At 48.7% G+C, this 20,375-nt stretch overlaps 1 protein-coding gene across 1 annotated transcript in view; it reads left to right on the top strand.

Moving 5' to 3' along the window:
* LOC141983327 (solute carrier family 22 member 13-like) overlaps window positions 1–14,553 on the top strand; it is a 41,849-nt gene extending 27,296 nt beyond the window's left edge. The window contains 4 exon segments of the mRNA XM_074946360.1: window positions 394–608; window positions 3,059–3,167; window positions 3,994–4,203; window positions 14,469–14,553. Coding sequence (XP_074802461.1) covers window positions 394–608; window positions 3,059–3,167; window positions 3,994–4,201 — 532 coding nt within the window. The 3' untranslated portion in view covers window positions 4,202–4,203; window positions 14,469–14,553.
* The last annotated feature ends 5,822 nt before the right edge of the window (window positions 14,554–20,375 follow it).

Raw genomic sequence — 20,375 nt, 5'->3', positions numbered from 1 at the left:
TTTTAATTGCTCCAGCAGATGGAGCATTTGCTGAAAGTGTGGCAGGGTGGGGCTGACAGGGCCCCAAATAATCCTTTAACCCCTTGTTGCCCAGTGTGGGGTTTGTATACCCCATCACAAACAGCTATTTAAAAAAACTAAGGGATTTTTGTGTGTGCAGATTTGGTGCATGGAAATTTTGTAGTCACTTAATGAGCTTTCATCTGACCCTACTTACCTTGTGAATCTCCCAAGATCACAGCCCAAACCTATACAGCAACCTGTAGCAATGACCAATCGGAAGTACCAGAGCAGATGTGGCCAGTGGGTATTTCTCATCCCTATGGAAACGAGGATCCTCTAGGCTAGCCACACTCCTGGAGATGTATACACTCTGCTCTGCTTTGCATTCAGGTTTGTGAACAGCCTGGTGTACTATGGCCTGAGCCTTAACGTGGGGAGTTTTGGCTCGGACGTTTACCGGACGCAGCTTGTGTTTGGAGCTGTGGAAATACCAGCTCGCTTCAGCTGTATCTTCCTGCTGCAGTGGTTTGGGAGGAAGAAATGCCAGGGCTTCTTTCTGCTCCTGGGCGGAGCCGTGTGTCTCATCATCACCGGCATCCCAAAAGGTACACGGCAAGTCCCTGGAGTGCAGCCCAACCTACCTGGTGCCTGGAGCAGTCGAGGCCCAGACACGTTCCTTTGTACTCCATTTTCCTTCCTTCTATAGCTCAGCTGACTGGGGCCCGCTCTGTTGGCTCCTAACACTTGATTTCAATGCCTGAGCCACCTTCTCCGGAGGTGGCACTTGACTGGCCAATGATACACTGAATTTTCTTCGTGTTACTTTTTTCTCTTTCTGGCTCTTTAAAATTCCCCCTTTCTTGCAAGCAAGCACCATTGAAAAACATTGTTTTCCTGCTTCATCCTTAAGCAACGCTTGGGGTTCATTTGCCTAGCCAGAGATTTCAGTAGTGACAAAGAGTTGCCTGGATAGATTAGAAAATCTGAATTCCCCTGGGCGAGTTAGCTGTCAGGGTTTTTCAAATAAAGGACATTCAAGGAAAGATTTTCAAAGGCACCATGGCAGTTTGGCACACGGCGCCTTCTGAAAGTCCATTGGAATTGGGAGCGTCTAATTCTCATTTGTACCTTTTGAAAATCCCCTTCTGAAGTATCAAGTAGCCTCATAAATTCAATCCTAGAGTAACTCTGTTGAAGTCAGCTGTGGGCGGAACTTGATTGATTGTACCAGTGTGAGTCTCTGCACCTCTCTATCTGGCTTCTAGAAAGTCTACAGCATAACTTATCTTAAGTAACCGTCCAAGGAAACTGCTGCAACTGATCATCTAATAAAGGTTTGTCTTTAATTGGCAGTTGGCTGGCGTTGCACTGGAAATACTTAGTCCTGCTATGAGTGCAGGGGACTGGACTAGATGACCTCTCAAGGTCCCTTCCAGTTCTATGATTCTATGAAACCTTGGGGATTCTGTAAAATGTGGCTCTGGTCTGACAAGTGACTGTATACAAATGATTTCCTTTTTATCCCATGGATCGGCTCCCTGTGTGCATCTCAAGTTGTATTTACTGACTTCAATTCCCAAACTAAAATTTCATAGCTGCTAGGTCTGCAGATCCGGCTTGGCTGTGGGAGCTGGATTCTAATCTGGCTCATAAATCATCCGTGGAATTACAAAAATTCAATTGCAGGGCCAAATTCTACCCTTCACTTCACAGATGTCACCAATGGCCGAATCTGAAGGTAGTGGAGCTGCACAGGTGCCATCGAGGGAGCAATGTGAAGACAGTGGGGATTACAGAAGAGTAAATGAGTACATATAATCTGAAGGCAAGGGGGCTACACAAGTGTAACTGAGGGTGTAATCTGATCTGTGGCACCTTCGATTAATGCTTATGGTGCTGAGAAGGAAACTCAGTTTACCTTGCAGAATCCAGGGTGAGTTTGTAGGGCTGGCAGTTAGGGCAAAGGTCTTTGCACTTGGTACACTGAGTGCATTTGATCAGTGAGGTACGATAAACGTGGAGATGCCATGTATACAGAGTCACTTTTCAGAGCAGAACCACCCTTTGTCCCTGGTTATGGTGATGCCCATTGGAGGTGGGCTCCTTAGCGAAGCTCTCACTGTATTCTGTACATGTATAATACCGTTTCTTCCTGGCAGATGTATGTGGAGCAGCGCAAACTGAGCTAACCCCCGTCAAGGTTTCTTCCCCACTCTGAACTCTAGGGTACAGATGTGGGGACCCGCATGAAAGACCCCCTAAGCTTATTCTTACCAGTTTAGGTTAAAAACTTCCCCAAGGTACAAACTTTGCCTTGTCCTTGAACCGTATGTTGTTACCAAGCGTTTTAAACAAAGAACAGGGAAAGAGCCCACTTGGAGACGTCTTCCCCCCAAATATTCCCCCAAGCCCTACACACCCCCTTTCCTGGGGAAGGCTTGATAATCCTCACCAATTGGTACAAGTGAACACAGACCCAAACCCTTGGCTTTTAAGAACAGTGAAAAATCAATCAGGTTCTTAAAAGAAGAATTTTAATTGAAGAAAAGGTAAAAGAATCACCTCTGTAAAATCAGGATGGTAAATACCTTACAGGGTAATCAGATTCAAAACATAGTGAATCCCTCTAGGCAAAACCTTAAGTTACAAAAAGACAAAAAACAGGAATATACATTCTCTCCAGCACAGCTTATTTTACCAGCCATTAAACAAAAGAAAATCTAACACATTTTCTAGTTAGATTACTTACTAACTTAACAGAAGCTGTAAGGCTGCATTCCTGATCTGTTCCCGGCAAAAGCATCACACAGACAGACGAACCCTTTGTTCCCCCCCTCCCTCCAGACTTGAAAGTATCTTGTCCCCTCATTGGCCATTTTGGGTCAGGTGCCAGCAAGGTTACCTTAGCTTCTTAACCCTTTACAGGTGAAAGGGTTTTGCCTCTGGCCAGGAGGGATTTTATAGCACTATATACAGAAAGGTGGTTACCCTTTCCTTTATATTTATGACACCCCCCATATAGGCTTTGTATAACAGCATCTCCTTTTGCCACTAGATTCACCGGTGGTGGTCACGACGCTGGCTGTGATAGGGAAGTTTGCCATTGCGGCTGCTTTGTCTATCTCCTATGTGTATTCTGCAGAGCTGTTCCCCACCATCATCAGGTGACGTGTCCTTACTTTTCATGCTGCCTTAGCCCAGGAACTGGGTTTAATACAAGCTTTTAATATGGTAACAGAGGATTTGGATAAAGGCCTGCTGAAAGAATAACCTTTTCTTCAATAGATCGCTGTGATCAGAAGCTCTGTCCTCATTTACAGTCCTGTACAGCAATTCCTGCCTGCTTCCCAACTCTAGAACAGACAGGGATGTGGTCTTTGTTAAGGCTCTGGAGTTATGGTTTTGGATTGAGACAAGATACCAGACTGGGTGACCACATGCATCCTTTACTGCCTGAGAGACAACATGGCCTAGTAGCATGGGGACTGGGCTGGCTATTTTCCTTAAAATCAGAAGCCACTTGGTGCTTTTTTCTCTCCTCTACCCACCGGTGGTTTGTTTCATCAATTACTTTCTTCTTTGGCAAATGCCTTCCTTTGGCCACTAATATGCCCTATTCCTAAAGCCACTAATTTTTAGCTGAAAGATCAATAATCAATTACACTTGGTGATCAAGAATTCACTGACTGAGGACCTGTTGTTTTTAAGCAGCTTTCTCCAGACATTGGAGTCCCATCTATGCTATAGCTTCTTCTAATGATAATGCAAAGATGGGAGATTTCGCCCAAAATTATAAAGGCTAAAAATCCTAAGTTATCCTCTAGCACTACCTACAATTGTGGAAGATGGGTTGCTGATCAAGGCTTGAACTGGGATTTTCACAAGCCATCGAATAGAACAGGGATCTAAACCCCTGGAGACATCCCCATAAGCAAAGACTTTCTTCTAATGCATGCAGTTTACACCTTCCATATTTTGCTCTGTTACCAGGCTAACTGGTGTGGGGTTGTGTTCAATGTCAGCCAGAGTGCGTGGCATCATCTTCCCTCTGATTAGTCTCTTGGACAAGTACCATCCTGCTATTCCTATGGCGATATTTGGAAGCACTCCAGTGACTGCAGGAATCCTCTGCTTCCTGCTTCCACAGACGCATGACAAAGAGCTTCAGGATCACATGGAGGAAGCTAAGGAGAGCTAGTGGTGAGTCCTCAGAACTTGTCTGCTGATGTTTCTATGTCCCTCGTCTTTTCACCTGTGGCTAAATGGCACTGGTGGGATCTGTTGCTTCCCTCTTTGATGCTCGTCAAGGCAGTGCTGAGGCCTGACTTGTAGCTCATGAAAAACTCTGCAATGCACAAAGTGTTTTGAGCATTGAGGTGAAACAAAGAGTGGTCTCCAGCTGAGCTTCCAGCTCTTTCAGACCCATCAGACTCCCACCTACACTGTCAGTACTCATCAAGCAGGTAGCTTGACAGGATCTAATTCTGAAAGGAAGAGTCTAAACAATCTGACTGTGGGTGAGAGAGGGAGTCAGGTTTATGGAAAATGGGGGGACTAGCCACTAGGGAAATACCAGTCCCCAGCTGCTTAACTTCCTAGGTTTTGGAGGAACCCCTGGGGCCCCAGTGCCAGAACCTGATTGAGACTTTTGCTTGAAGCAAGTCTTGATCTACCCTGTCAGAAATCTACTGCCATGCTGTCATGTTCTTCTGTACCAGATATGGACTGGTCACAGAGCTTGCTCATACATACCAGATGTGTAATGGGAACAGGGACACAGGTAAGGATCTGTGGTGTCAGAGTTGGGAAGGGGGACACTAAGGAAGGAAACTGGAATCATGCTTGCTGGAAGTTCACCCCAATAAACATTGAATTGTTTGCACCTTTGGACTTTGGGTATTGTTGCTCTCTGTTCATGCGAGAAGGACCAGGGAAGAAAGCGGGTGAAGGAATAAGCCCCCTAACAGTGTTCATCATAAGTTCTCTTAATGCTCTGCCAGGTATGGCTAAGGTTAACTTTGAATAAGGTATTTTACACACACCTAGTGGCTGAACAGTATTCCATTACATCTCCCCCTTTTAGTTCTAGATTTCTATCATTTACAAAATACAGTAAAAGCTTTCAAAGTGGCAAAGAGTCCTGTGGCACCTTATAGACTAACAGACATATTGGAGCATAAGCTTTCATGGGTGAGTACGCACTTCGTCAGATGCATGTAGGGGAAATTTCCAGAGGCAGGTATATATATGCAAGCAAGAATTAGGCTAGGGATAAGAAGGTTAGTTCAATAAGGGAGGATGAGGCCCTCTTCTAGCAGTTGAGTTGTGAACACCAAGGGAGGAGAAACTGCTTTTGTCGTTGGCGAGCCATTCACAATCTGTGTTTAATCCTGAGCTGATGGTGTCAGATTTGCAAATGAACTGAAGCTCAGCAGTTTCTCTTGGAAGTCTGGTACTGAAGTTTTTTTTGCTGCAGGATGGCTACCAAACAGATTTAAAGGGGGGGGGGGGAGAAGGGGCGGAGAGGAGTGAGCAGGGGGTGGAGTCTTGGGGGGAAGAGGTGGTGCAGAAGCGGGGACTCTGTGGGAAGGGGCAGTGAAGGGGGGCCGGGGCCTCAGCTTGGACACCAGTGTGGGGCTCCCCCACTTTTAGGGACCTTCTGCCACTCCTGGACAGAAGCCAAATGCTAGAACCACAGGATCAACCAGAGTTGTGAGCCAGAGGCAGATCCAGGGGTTAAAGCCAGACGTCTGAAGCTAGGGAGAAGAAGGGGCTGGAGCAGGACTGAAACAAGGGCTGGAATGAGCAAGAACTGGAAGCAGGCTGCATGATGTTGCACACTATAATGTTTTATGGAAATATGCTTATGAGTGTGAATATGATGTAACTGGAATATGCTTTATGCAAAAGGTCTCTTATAAGGTATCATTACAAAGCTTATGATCTCCTGAGTGTGGTCATCCCATTTGTTTGCATGTATTATTTCTATGTCTGGAGTGAGGAGAATAAGACATAAACTTGTATTACTGATGTAAACATATTAAGTGGAAGCCATTACGGGTGCTTCAGAATTAATGACCTGTAAATGGCTCTGTTTACTTGCAAACCTTCTGGGGTACCTGTGGGACAGCCCAGGAAGAATGGAGGCTGGGGTCTCAGTGACATGTGGACATGTCACCTGATACTGGAATCCATCTTAAACCTGGTGCTTTTCCATTTAGAAGGAGGGGTGGGGACCCAGAGAGACAAAAGATTCCCACCTTGTGCCAAAGCTATAAAAGGGGGTGGAACAGAACAAAGGGGGCTGCCAATCATGAGAACACCCCTGCTTTCCACCTAAGACGTCTGCTGGAACTAACAAGGACTGTACCAGGGGAAAGGATTGGGCCCAGACTAGGAAGGAGTCTAGTCTATGAAAGAAGCTTATTGGAACATCTCTGAGGGTGAGATTTTACCTGTAATCAGTTTCTTCATGTATTAGGCTTAACCCTGGTCTACACTATGAGTTTAGGTGGAATTTAGCAGCATTAGATCGATTTAACCCTGCACCTGTCCAGACGACAAAGCCATTTTTGTTGACTTAAAGGGCTCTTAAAATCGATTTATATACTCCTCCCAGACGAGGGGGTTAGTGCTGAAATTGACATCGCCGAGTCGAATTTGGGGTAGTGTGGATGAAATTCGATGGTATTGGCTTCTGGGACTTATCCCAGAGTGCTCCATTGTGACCGCTCTGGACAGCACTTTCAACTCAGATGCACTAGCCAGGTACACAGGACAAGCATCAGGAACTTTTGAATTTCATTTCCTGTTTGGCCAGCATGGCGAGCTCATCAGCAGAGGTGACCATGCAGAGCTCATCAGCACAGGTGACCATGCAGTCCCAGAATCGCAAAAGAGCTCCAGCATGGACCGAAGGGGAGACACTGGATCTGATCGCTGTATGGGGAGACAAATCCGTGCTATCAGAACTCCGTTCCAAAAGATGAAATGCCAAAATATTTGAAAAAATCCCCAAGGGCATGATGGACAGAGGCTATAACAGGGACCCGCAGGAGTGCTGCTTGAAAATTAAGGAGCTCAGGGAAGCCTACCAAAGAGGCAAACGTCTGCTCTGGGTCAGAGCCCCAGACATGCTGCTTCTATGATGAGCTGCATGCAATTCTAGAGGATGCCCCTACCACTGCATCACCCCTATACGTGAACTCCTGCAGGGGGGGAGTCTCACTCAACAGGGATGAGGATTTTGGGGACAAGGAAGATGAGGAGGTGGAGGATGAAACCGTTCTCCCCGATAGCCAGGAACTGTTGATCACCCTGGAGCCAATACCCTCCCAACCCGGGCTCCTGGACCATGAAGCCGGAGAAGGCACCTCTAGTGAGTGTACCTTTGTAATATAATACATGGTTTAAAAGCAAGCGTGTTTAATAATTAATTTGCCCTGAAGACTTGGGATGCATTTGTGGCTAGTACAGCTACTGGAAAAGTCTGTTAACGTGACTGGCAATGGAGCGGAAATCCTCCAGGGACATCTCCATGAAGCTCTCCTGGAGGTACTCCCAAAGCCTTTGCAAAAGGTTTCTAGGGAGGGCAGCCTTATTCCGTCCTCCATGGTAGGACACTTTACCACACCAGACCAGTAGCGCACAGTCTGGAATCATTGCATAACAAAGCATGGCAGCGTATGGTCCCAGTGTTTGCTGGCATTCAAGCAACATCCGTTCTTTATCTCTCTGTGTTATCCTCAGGAGAGTGATAACATTCATGGTCACCTGGTTGAAATAGGGGAATTTTATTAAGGGGACATTCAGAGGTGGCTGTTCCTGCTGGGCTGTTTGCCTGTGGCTGAAAAGAAATCATCCCTGCTGCTAGCCACATGGTGGGGGGAGGGGTGAAGCGATCATCCCAGAGAATTGGGTGTGTGGGGGGATTTAATTGCGTTTGTGCTGCACGTTAACCCGAAAACCGCACCCCCTCCTTTTAAATGGCCAACCCATTTTAAATGGCCAACCCAGCGGGTGCTTGCTATGGGAAATGAGGGCTCTGTTGTTTGAAACCATTCCCACAGGTTATGAAGGTTGAAGAAGCCAAAAGACTCTGGCTTACCATGGCTGCCTGCAAGCCGAATTCTGTTGCCCAGCCCTGCATGTGTGATCTCTCACACCAAACTGGCAGGCCCTCAATATAAGAGGCAAAATGTGACCTTGTACTGAAAGCACATGTGCTATGTAATGTTAACAGCTTGGTTCACTGTGAAAGAGTCTACCCATTGTTCTCTAAAATGTCTCTTTAAATACTACTCTCCCTTTTTTTCCTCCCACAGCTGCAAATGTTTCAACGCTCCCCCTATCATCTCCGTCCCAGAGGCTAGCGCAGATAAGAAGGCGAAAAAAACTCACTCGCGACAAAATGTTCTCTGAGCTCATGCAGTCCTCCTGCACTGAAAGAGTTCAGCAGAATGCATGGAGGAAAACAATGGAAGAGACCAGGAAAGCAGAAAATGAATGCAAGGACAGGAGGGACGAGCAAGAGGAGAGGTGGCGGCAGCAATGCTGAGGCTACTGGAGGATCAAACTGATATGCTCCGGCGTATGGTTAAGCTGCAGGAAAGGCAGCAGGAGCACAGACCACCACTGCAGTCCCTGTGTAACCACCCACCCTCCTCCCCAAGTTCCATAGCCTCCTCACCCAGATGCCCAAGAATGCGGGGGTGGGGGAGAGACACCTCTGGGAACCCAATGCTCCACCCCAGAGGACTGCCCAAGCAACAGAAGGCTGGCATTCAATAAGTTTTGAAGTGCAGTGTGGCCTTGTCCTCCCCTCCTGCACCACCCCACCCCGTGCTTCCCTCCTCCCCCACCCCTCCTGGGCTACCTTGGCAGTTATTCCCCTATTTGTATGACGAATGAATAAAGAATGCATGATTTTGAAACAACAATGACTTTATTGCCACTGCAAGTGGTGATCCAAGGGTGGAGGTCGGTTGGCTTATAGGGGAGTAGAGTGAACCAAGGGGGCGGGTTTTCATCAAGGAGAAACAAATAGAACTGTCACACCATAGCCTGGCCAGTAATGAAACTGGTTTTCAAAGCTTCTCTGATGTGCAGCGCGCCCTTCTGTGCTCTTCTAACTGCCCTGGTGTCTGGCTGCATGTAATCAGTGGCCAGGCGATTTGCCTCAACCTCCCACCCCAGTATAAACGTCCTCCCCCTTACTCTCACAGATATTGTGGAGCACACAGCAAGCAGCAATAACAATGGGAATATTGGTTTCGCTGAGCTCTAACCGAGTCAGTAAACTGCACCAGCGCACTTTTAAATGTCTAAAGGCACATTCTACCACCATTCTGCACTTGCTCAGCCTGTAGTTGAACTGCTCCTTACTACTGTCAAGGGTGCCTGTGTAAGGCTTCATGAACCAAGGCATTAAGGGGTAGGCTGGGTCCCCAAGGATAACAATAGGCATTTCTACATCCCCAATGGTTATTTTCTGGTCTGGGGAGTAAGTCCTTTCCTGCAGCTGTTCAAACAGACCAGAGTTCCTGAAGATGCAAGCGTCATATACCTTTCCCGGCCATCCCATGTTGATGTTGGTGAAATGTCCGTTGTGATCCACTAGTGCTTGCAGCACCATTGAAAAGTATCCCTTTCAGTTTATGTACTGGCTGCCTTGGTGCTCCGGTCCCAAGATAGGGATATGGGTTCCGTCTATTGCCCCACCACAGTTAGGGAATCCCATTGCAGCAAAGCCATCCACTATGACCTGCACATTTCCCAGAGTCACTACCCTTGATAGCAGCAACTCAGTGATTGCATTGGCTACTTGGATCACAGCAGCCCCCACAGTAGATTTGCCCACTCCAAATTGATTCCCGAATGACCAGTAGCTGTCTGGCATTGCAAGCTTCCAGAGGGCTATCGCCACTCACTTGTGAACTGTGAGGACTGCTCTCATCTTGGTATTCTTGCGCTTCAGGGCAGGGGAAAGCAAGTCACAAAGTTCCCTGGAAGTGCCCTTATGCATGCGAAAGTTTTGCAGCCACTGGGAATCATCCCAGACCTGCAACACTATGCGGTCCCACCAGTCTGTGCTTGTTTCCTGGGCCCAGAATCGGCATTCCACAGCATGAGCCTGCCTCATTGCCACCAGGATGTCCAAATTGCCAGGGCCCCTGCTTTGAGAGAAGTCTGTGTCCATGTCCTCATCACTCTTGTCACCGCACTGCCGTCACCTCCTCGCCTGCTTTTGCAGGTTCTGTTTCTGCACATACTGCAGGATAATGTGCGAGGTGTTTACAACACTCATAACTGCCGTGGTGATCTGAGCAGGCTTCATGCTTGCCGTGGTATGGCGTCTGCAGGAGAGCAGAGTTGCATTGGAAGTGGTGGATGATGATGGTTTGCAGTCCTCCTGCACCGTCTGCTGCCAGCAGCACCAGGACTCAACAGCGGTGGTGTCGGTGAGCTGAGCTGAGCGGGCTGCATGCTTGCCGTGGTATGGCGTCTGCAGGAGAGCAGAGTTGCAGCGGAAGTGGTGGATGATGATGGTTTGCAGTCCTACTGCACCGTCTGCTGAAAGCAGTATGGCATCCGCACGGAAAAAGGCACGAAACGATTGTCTGCCATTGCTTTCATGGAGGGAGGGGCGACTGACGACGTACCCAAAACCACCCGCCACAATGTTTTTGCCCCATCAGGCGTTGGGAGCTTAACCCAGAATTCCAATGGGTGGCGGAGACTGCGGGAACTGTGGGATAGCTACCCACAGTGCAACGCTCCGGAAGTCGACGCTAGCCACGGTACTGTGGATGCACTCCACTGACTTAATCTGCTTAGTGGGGACACACAATTGACTGTATAAAATCGCTTCTATAAATTCAACCTAATTTTGTAGTGTAGACATACCCTTAGACTTGCGTATTTTTCCTTTATTTTGCTGGGTGACTTACTTTGTTCTGTCTGTTATTACTTGGAACCACTTAAATCTTACTTTTTATACTTAATAAAATCACTTTTGTTTATTAGTAAACTCAGAGTAAGTGATTAACACCTGGGGGAGCAAACAGCATATCTTTCTATTAGTGTTATAGAGGGCGGACAATTTGAGTTTATCCTGTATACAGTTTATACAGAGTAAAATGGATTTATTTGGGGTTTGGATCCCAGTGGGAGCTAGGTGTCTGGGTGCTGGAGTCAGGTAACCTGCAGGGCTGTTTTCACTTAAAGCCTGCAGCTTTGGGGGCTCAGACCCTGAGTCTGTGTTGCAGCAGGCTAGTGTGTCTGGCTCAACAAGGCAGGGTTCTGGAGTCCCAAGCTGGCAGGGAAAACAGGCTCAGAGGTAACTCCAGCACGTCAGGTGGCAGTCCCAAGGGGATCTCTGGGACCGAACCCATCACAGGCTGAAGCAAGGACTAGAACAAGGGAAAGCACAGCTGTGGGTGTGGTATGTGTTGAGCAGCTGCTGTTCTGCTGTGGGGGCCAGGTTTATAAGCAGGACTGGTCAACCAACAGCCAATCTGGGACTATTGCCCCTGAGTTCTAAGGCAATGCAGCTGGGCTCGTTGGTTGCCTCGTAACACAGTTAGTCGGGGAGCAGGCCAGCAGCTGCTCCGAGTTTGTCTGGTCCCTAACAGCACTCTCCTCTCTTCAGGATCGCCTCCCAGGGGACCATGGGGCAGGTTTCATGGGGTAGGCCCAGTGGAAGGTGCACAGGAGGTCCAGGGCCTGGATGTGTTCCACAGGTTCCCATGAAAGCTCCTCTGGGCCTCCCCATTATATATTAGAGTCTTCCCTGGACTTGGCGGGAGTCCAGAATCTGCTGGACCATGTATTCCTCTTGACCCTGTATGGCTATTGGTGGAGGGGAAGGAGTAGTGCATTATGGGAAGGTTTTCTTGATGAAAAGTTCCAGGAGGGAGATGTGGAACGTGGGTAGATCTCAAGGGGTTCTGGCAGCTGCAATCAGGCGGCTACCTAGTTAAATTGTTCAATGATTGCAAATGGTCCCAAGTATTTATGGTCCAGTTTCCCAAATGGATCTCAGGTTTTGCCAAATCTTATCCCCTACCTTGAGATTAGAGGTCAGCTGATGGTGTTGGTTGGTGTGGCACTTGTATGCTGGCCTAATCTCTTCTAACCAGTGCTTGAGTTCTTGATGTACTTGGTGGATGTTTGTGGTGAGGTCAGCAACGCTGGGCGTTGGCAAGTCAAGGGGGATTTCAGGGTGATACTGAGAGTGGAACCCATAATTTGCAAATAAAGTGGTCTGCTGGGTCGCAGCACTTGTGGAGTTGTTGTAGGTGAATTCTGTATGGGGAATGAGTACCAGCCAATCATCTGGTGGTAATTTAGGAGATCGCGTGGATACTGCTCCAGAACCTGATTGTCACTGCCTAACTGTTGGTACTAGGGTGGTAAACAGTTGAGGTGTAAGTTTTGATGCCCAGGATGTGCAGAAATTCCCACCAGAAGTGGGAAACGAACTGGAAACCCCAGTCAGATACTATGCAATGTGGGCAATCCAAGAAAGTGAAAGACATTGTCTTTGAACAGACGAGCTGTTTCCTGGGTGCTGGGGTGGCCGTGAAATGGCATAAAATGCACCATCTTTGTCAGGTGATTGTTCCATGAGTGTGGAGGCCCAGGCGATGGGCTCCCCAGTAAGCAGACTAATGATGAGCCCTTATCTGTGGGAAACAATTAGGGGTGAAGCAAGAAGAGGAGCTGGCATTGGTTTGGGAAACCTCAGAATTGACCATGATCACCACTAAATTTGTCTGGGAGCAGGGTCTTTGGCTCCTGGGGGGCAAGAGCTGGGGTTGCCGGTGAAGCCGCCTGGGCTTGTAGGGCCACATTCTGCCCCTGCAGGGTGGACACCTGTGACTGCAAGCTCTGTATGGCCCCTACCAGAGCTGTCAGGAAAGTGTAGGTCCATGACAGTGAGATGGGTCCCTAGCCTTTGCACTGGCGTGCTTCAACTGTTGCTGTCTAGGCTGTGGGCAGTCATGCCTAGTGGTGAAAGCAAGAGTTCGGCGGCCTACCTGTTGGAGCTGGGTCCAGGGTGGGCAGAGTCCAGGAAACAAGCCCAGGGTCACTACTGGAGGGGTCAGAAGCCAAATGCCAGAGCCAGGGGCAGGGAGGTAAACAGGAGTTGTAAGCAAGAGGTGAATCTAGGGATCATTACTGCATAAACAGAAGCTGAATGCCAGAGCCAAAGGGGCAACCAGAGTTGTAAGCCAGAGGCAGAGCTGGGGGTCAAAGCCAGTGGGGAGCAGAAGCTAGTGCAGAGCTGGAACAAGGGCTGGAACAAGAAGAAGCAGGAGCTGGGAGCAGGCTGAAGCAAGAACTGGAACAAGGGCAAGTGTAGCTGTGGGCATGCTATGCACTCAGCACATGCTGATCTGCTGTGGAGTCAAGCTTATAAGCAGGACTGCTCAACCAAGAACCAGTCGGGGCTGTGGCCACTGAGTTCGAAGGCAGTTCAGCTGGGCTCCTTGATTGCCTAGCAGGACAGTTAGCAGGCTGGCAGCTGTTCCGGTCCCTGACACCCAGCAGTTCTCTAACAGAGTGATATCTGTTGTAAAAATGTCTGTAGACTCCTTCTGGCTTTTTATCCAGTTTGGCTACTCTCTTCACTTCTGGCTACTTTAGAGAGAGATTCTTTTCCAAACTTAGAATAGGTTTCAGAGTAACAGCCGTGTTAGTCTGTATTTGCAAAAAGAAAAGGAGTACTTGTGGCACCCTAGAGACTTAGAATAGGAGTTCTGAGTTGTCTTCCCATCAGTAGATGTGCTGGACTATACGCAGTAGCTTGGTGTTGATCTGTAACTCAGAAGAGCAAGGAATGGGTCTGGGATTTGTGCTTCGGCCTGGGAGTTCTCTCTCCTTGCCTCAGGGGTCTTATGGGAATAGCTTTTAGCACTCATGCTGCATCTGTTAACAGCGTCTAAGCTAGTTTCTTGTTTTTCAAGTTTGGCAAGTTGCTCTTGGGTTTTGCTGTCTCACCACCTTGGACTGCTTTGCTATTTGAATAGCTGTTGCAAGGGTTAAATCTCTTTTCACTCGTACCTGCTGTGAAAGGTTTTGTCTGTTAACCCAGTAACCAGCCTCTGTCTGATGTTTTGCATTCCCTAAATCACAGTGTTCAGCCAATGTATGCAGAGAGCTCCTGTATTCAGTGCACATGTTGTTGTTTTTTTTTAAAACCAACATTTTCTCCTGGATCTTGAATTCTCTGGTGGAAACATGCTCTTTCATAAACTACATTTCTCTGAGGTATAAAGTATGCATCAAACATAGCCAGAACCCTTTCTTAGTCACCTCTGTGACTGTCTTCATGTTATAATGTTATAAATGTGAAATGATTTGCCCAAGGCTACACAGCAAGCCAGTGGCAAAGCTGGAAAAGCTGTTATAATATTGAAAAGGGTCCTTCTCCTATATTTAACCATATTCCCTTTCATTAGGTCCAGTGAAAATGGACACTTGAAAAGATGGCGACCGAGATGTAGGACACACAAGGATCACGCGCGTTTAGCTGAGCCAGCAAACAGCCATAAGATCCTGAGGAATCAAAGACCATGTAGTGTTGTACTGGGAATGAGGTCTGCAAGCCATCAGTGGATTCAGCTTGGTTCTTTATTTACACTAATTCTTGGAGCAGAACAGTTCTCTGCCAGCACTTGTTCTCCTCTTTCCCATTTGCCTTCCCCATGTGCTCCCTCTTGGCCTTCCCCAGTAAGTCCTTCATTTCGTCACTGCTGCTCCATTCAGTGAGTATTAGATACAACGCCGAGCTGGGAGAAATTGAAGGGATGAATTTAAGATAAAAATCAGAAGCTAAGACAGGGTCTCTTGTTTCGTCTTCTCCCCCAGCTGCACAAACCTTTCCCAAGTGTGAGTTTTATTCATCTGTGGAGTAGCCTGGGAATCACTTACAAATATATAAACCAGGACTGGACACAGCCTAAGAAAACAGTCCCACGTGGGCAGGGGAACAGATTTAATGAAACGATCTAATTAGGGTGACCAGATAGCAAGTGTGAAAAAACGGGACGGGGTGGGGAGTAATAGGCGCCTATATAAGAAAACGTCCCCCAAAACGGGACTGTCCCTATAAAAACAGGACATCTGGTCACCCTACATCTAATAAGTCATAGGTGCTCAACGAGGGAGGGCGCGCGCCTGCCAGGCTTTCTAGGGGGCACAGACTAAGTTCTCTTTCAGCTGCGTAGCCGTGCAGCCGCCTATTAAGCGCTGTGCAGGCATTCAGGGCTGCGGCGCCCCTTCCCCAGCCCATAGTACCAGGTTTATAATGGTGGCAGGACCAGGACTTCTCTTCATGTCCCCCTCTCTCCGCTACTGCTCTCAGTCACCATCAGGCAGCAGCTGCCTGCCAGTGACGGGCGTGGTGGTGGGAAGGAGCCCACAGTCGCTGCCACTCCTCTGGGCCGCCAGTTATGGATGGGGAGCCTGAAGCCGCGGACTGTCACCGGTGGCCTGGACTGCAGACGGACCTGCCGCGGCTGAGGGAGAGGCGCCCTGGCCCCAGCATGGTCCAGCCCTGCCACAGTTGGGTGAGAGGCACCTATCCCGCGGCCCGAGCCCTGGAGCTGCTGTGGCGGGGAGAGAGCTTGGAGGTGTCCTCTCTCCCCGCTGTAGCCTCAGGGCAGCCTGCACTCCAAACCCCTCATCCCCAGCCCCACTCAAGAGCCTGCACCCCCAGCCAGAGTCCGTACCCCCATGCACCCCGCGGCCGCACCCCCAGCATGTGAATTTTGCTATGTGCGCCAATATGGAGGTGATGTGTCACACACATTGTGCACGTACAAAATTCATTCTGCACAAGCGTGGGAAAAATTCGAGGGAACACTGGGCACAGCCATAGGCTCCAGACACGGGGGCCCTTCCCCGCACTTTTTAAGCAGGGGTGCAGACTTCCCACTTTTGAGAACCTGCACTCAGCAGGGGCACAACAAGGGGACGGAAAGAAGCCCAGCCCTACCCCCCCCTTGGCTCCTGACTGGACCAGCATGGCATAAGGGCAGACCCCCTTCTCGGCTGGCATAACGGCAGCTGGTCCAAATCTGAGTGAGTGGCTTTGCAGCCTGGTGCATGGGGTCAGAGCACCATTTAGGTCTAAAAGTAAGGGTGTTTTTAGCCTACCATTTGACTTGCATTTTGATTTGAGTGGTTTGCTTGGTATCCCTTGGAGAAATGTATTTGCAACACTAGGTGACCATGTCCTTCTCACTGTTGTAATGGGGGGCAGTTCCAAATTAAATGCTAAGGTGGGTTATGATTCAGAGCAGGTTCAGGACTCTTGCAGTACGTGTTGTCAACGCTAATTCTCTTCTTACTCTGCACTCGCATAAAACCCTGCTGCTTTTATCTAGCTCCTAGTTACCAGGGGGTGAGGGGTAACTAGGTTTTTGCTGCAGAATGGCAAGCAATCGTCCTTCAGGTGTCACTTGCTTGGCTGTTAAAATGAAAACTTGTGGGGAATGCTTTGAGTTCTGGGGGGTCTGTTTGGAAGCAGGTTTTCACTTTGTAGGGGACCACCTTATTTAATTTGCCCAACCATGGAGATGGTTGAACCTCATGGAGTTTGAGATCTCTCAAGAGAAAATGTTATACAGACTATATCCTGCTCCAGTGATGATCTGGGAGATGGTCTGTTCCCTTTCTTATGCCACACCCATCACTATGTTTTATAATTGCTTGTGATCATCTTTTTGCCATTTCCTCTGAAGGGAAACCTGTCCTTACACTAGCGCATCCTCACAGGCCATCTTGTTATACGGATAACTTGCTAAGGATGAATGCGTAGGGCAGAGGCAGGGCAGCTCGGAGGATATTTGTTTGCAGCACAACTGGTGCATTGGACTTGCAAGTAGACTTCATTTTCCTCCCTCATACTGTCTGCCAAACCACTAAAGATGGGACTGTTCTGGGAGATGTGCAGCACAGTTAAAGCAGAGTGAAAGCGTTTTCACTGTAAGGAGTTTCCTGCTTATTTTGCGGATAAAATCAATCAGAGGTAGGAGCAGAACCACATCAGGAGGAATAAGTATAACATGAGCTGTCATAAATCTAAAGGGAAGGGTAACCGCCTTTAAAATCCCTCCTGGCCAGAGGAAAAACCCTTTCACCTGTAAAGGGTTAAGAAGCTAGGAGAACCTCACTGGCACCTGACCAAAATGACCAATGAGGAGACAAGATACTTTCAAAGCTGAAGGGGGGGAGAAATAAGGGTGATGCTTTTGCCGGGGACAGAACAGGAATGAAGTCTTAGAACTTAGTAAGTAATCTAGCTAGATATGCGTTAGATTATGATTTGTTTAAATGGCTGAGGAAATAAGCTGTGCTGAAAGGAATGGATATTCCTGTCTGTGTCTTTTTGTAACTTAAGGTTTTGCCTAGAGGGATTCTCTATGTTTTGAATCTAATTACCCTGTAAGGTATTTACCGTCCTGATTTTACAGAGGTGATTCTTTTTACTTCTATTAAAATCCTTCTTTTCAGAAACTGAATGCTTTCTCATTGTTCTTAAGATCCGAGGGTTTGGGTCTGTGGTCACCTATGCAAATTGGTGAGGATTTTTACCAAACCTTCCCCAGGAAGGGGGGTGCAAGGTTTTGGTGAGGATTTTGGGGGGAAAGACTTTTCCAAATGACGCTTTCCCAATAATAAACCCGGTTAGACGTTTGGTGGTGGCAGCGAAAATCCAAGGGCAAAAGGTAAAATAGTTTGTACCTTGGGGAAGTTTAAAGGTTTTCATGCAGGTCCCCACATCTGTACCCTAGAGTTCAGAGTGGGGAAGGAACCTTGACATGAGCTCACTGAGATTCTGGTTCTCCTAGGTTTCCTCTCACCTGCAGATGAAGCCTGTGCCCCTCATGGCCAGTAAAATCTAGTGGGGAGGTCCTGGGTCCCTTGTTGGTGGAGAGTATTGGTGTGTTCCCGTTCCTTGGGAGCTGTATTGACAACTTCCCTTAAGCCAGTGGTTGTCTGATCTCCAATTGATGGTGTAAGGCTTTTCTCTTCACTCAGGCTGTGTGTGAGAGGTGAGCACAGGGACAAGGCTGGGGAGGGACAAGGGGTTGGAGATGGAGCAGAATCTGTGTATTGTTAATGAGATGTGGCTTTCCTCCTTTTTCAACATCTGCCACCACAAACTTCTTGGCTTAAACTCTGTTTATAAATAAAAACCTCCATGTGTGCTGGCTGTATTGTTCCTTCCTCCTTACCGATAGTTTATGTATCATATGAACTCTGGCAATTATTTGCTGCGGTGTAAAGGAGGCAATTGAGGATTACAAACAGTGGCAGAAATGTCTGTACGTGTGCTTGTAGCAGCAGATGCTGGACTTCACCTCTGCTAAAATTGGCCATGTTTAACGGGGGCTTGGGAATTTGGGGGTGGGGGTGGGTTTGGGAGTTATGCATATCGGGAGTGTTTCACTAGCCCAACATAGTGTATCAAGAGTCTGAGCCAGGGTTGCTATTCATAGAATCATAGGGCTGGAAGGGACCTTGAGAGGTCGTCTAGTCCAGTCCCGTGCACTCAAGGCAGGACTAAGTATTATCTAGACCATCTCTGACAGGTGTTTGTCTAACTTGCTCTTAAAAATCTCCAACAATGGAGATTTCACAACCTCCCTGGGCAATTTATTCCAGTGCTTAACCACCCTGACACTTAGGAAGTTTTTCCTCAGTAGCATAGGTTACAGGGCCCCAGTGTGCTAGGCGCTGTACAGACACATAACAGGCAGCACCTGCGCTGAAGACCCTATAGAGAAGACAGAGAACGGGCAGGGGAAAGAGAGTATTTATCTTCATTCTATAAAAGGGGAATTGCAGCTCAGAGGGTGAGGTGACTAGCCCAAGGTCACACAGGAAGAGTGTGGCAGAGTGGGCAATGAGCCAGCCTCTCAGCTCACACGCTAACCCCTGCCTCCTCAGGAGGACTGGAGGTTCATTTCAGGTGCTCACCCACATGTCTCTCCACCTGTTTCGTTTGGAAATCACATGACCTCTACAGCCCATTGTAACCCAAACTAGCACTGGCACAGCTGTCCTCAGGCTGTGTTCCCCAGCCCAGCTGGGATAAGAGGGTTCATGTGGGCAAAGGAGTGTTGAAATCTGTATAGCCCCCTTCCCTGAGGTGTGGCTTAAGCCTTCTCCCTTTTCTCTCCCAGCTACTTGGGATCCCCAGTACTTGGAGGGGCTTCTCCCCACTCCTTGTGCAGGTTGGGACCTGTTTAGCTTTGTTGTTCTTGGCGCCTAGTGTCTTTGCTCAAGGTGACTCCTCACTCTGCTGCATACCTGGGGGTGATGTCCCTTTAGAAAGCCAGAGTAATACTCCAAGCTGCCTGGAGGGCAAAGCCCCAGTGCACAGTGGAGAAAAAGTAAATGCAACAAACTGCAGCAAAGGAATGCTACACCAAATCGAACAGCAAAACAGAGGGTGGGGGCTTTACTGGGAACAGAAAACTAGGATCTGGGGAAGGAAAGGATTAATAATTACTAAACATTTTATAAATAACCCAATTCTCCACCTCCTAACACTCTCTAGCTCCTCCAGCCCCAACTCCCTCCCTGGCACCTCCCCGAGGTGGATGGCATGGCTGAGCTTGTGTGGCCTGAGCTGGAGAGTTGGAGTGCCGTGGCATTGGCTGGCTTAAACAAAAGTCACCTTTACTTTATCTTCACCCCCAAGTGGGGCAGGGATCTCTCCTGACACCAGCTGGGCTTGCTGGTTTCCCTGGTCTGCAATCCTGGGCTCTCGGCTGGCCCTCGATAGCTGGTGGCAGGTTGGATCTCTCCCCCTCTGGGTGCTGGTCACTGCCAGAGAAGATGAGTGTGGGGGCCACGTGGGGTCACATGCCCGCCCAGATTTCTGCCAGGGTGGGAGTTGGGCTGAACATGGTGGAGGGGGATGTGCCTGGGAAAGGCACCAGCACCTAGCGCTCCCACTGACCCCCTACTAGCAGGCCAGATTTGGGCTGAGAGATGGGGCTGGCAGTGCAGCTCTGCCAGAGAGGGTGCAGGGAAGCCCGCTGAGTCTCGTCCCTTCCTCACCCGCAGCCACAGTTACCTGCTCGGCAGTAGCTGGCTGGAGCCTGCTCTGGCTCGCGCTGTGCTCACAGTAGGAGGCGATGGGAGAAGTAAGTGAGGAAGGAGCTGTGTGGGGAGTGGGGGGGAGGTGGTGCTGGGTGTGGGAGGCGCAGGGGAAGTGGGAAAGGGGCCAGAGGCGACACGTGGGGCAGTCACCGTGTGCCTCCCAAACCTTTAAATTGTGCCTCCCCCATCAAGAGTTACTGGTCGTCTCCAGTCACTGGAGCCACTAGATTTCAGAGCAGCGCCAACTC

This window comes from Natator depressus, chromosome 2 (assembly GCF_965152275.1).
Source record: "Natator depressus isolate rNatDep1 chromosome 2, rNatDep2.hap1, whole genome shotgun sequence".
In the NCBI taxonomy this organism is placed as follows: domain Eukaryota; kingdom Metazoa; phylum Chordata; order Testudines; family Cheloniidae; genus Natator; species Natator depressus.
This window is presented reverse-complemented; position numbering and strand designations above follow the sequence as displayed.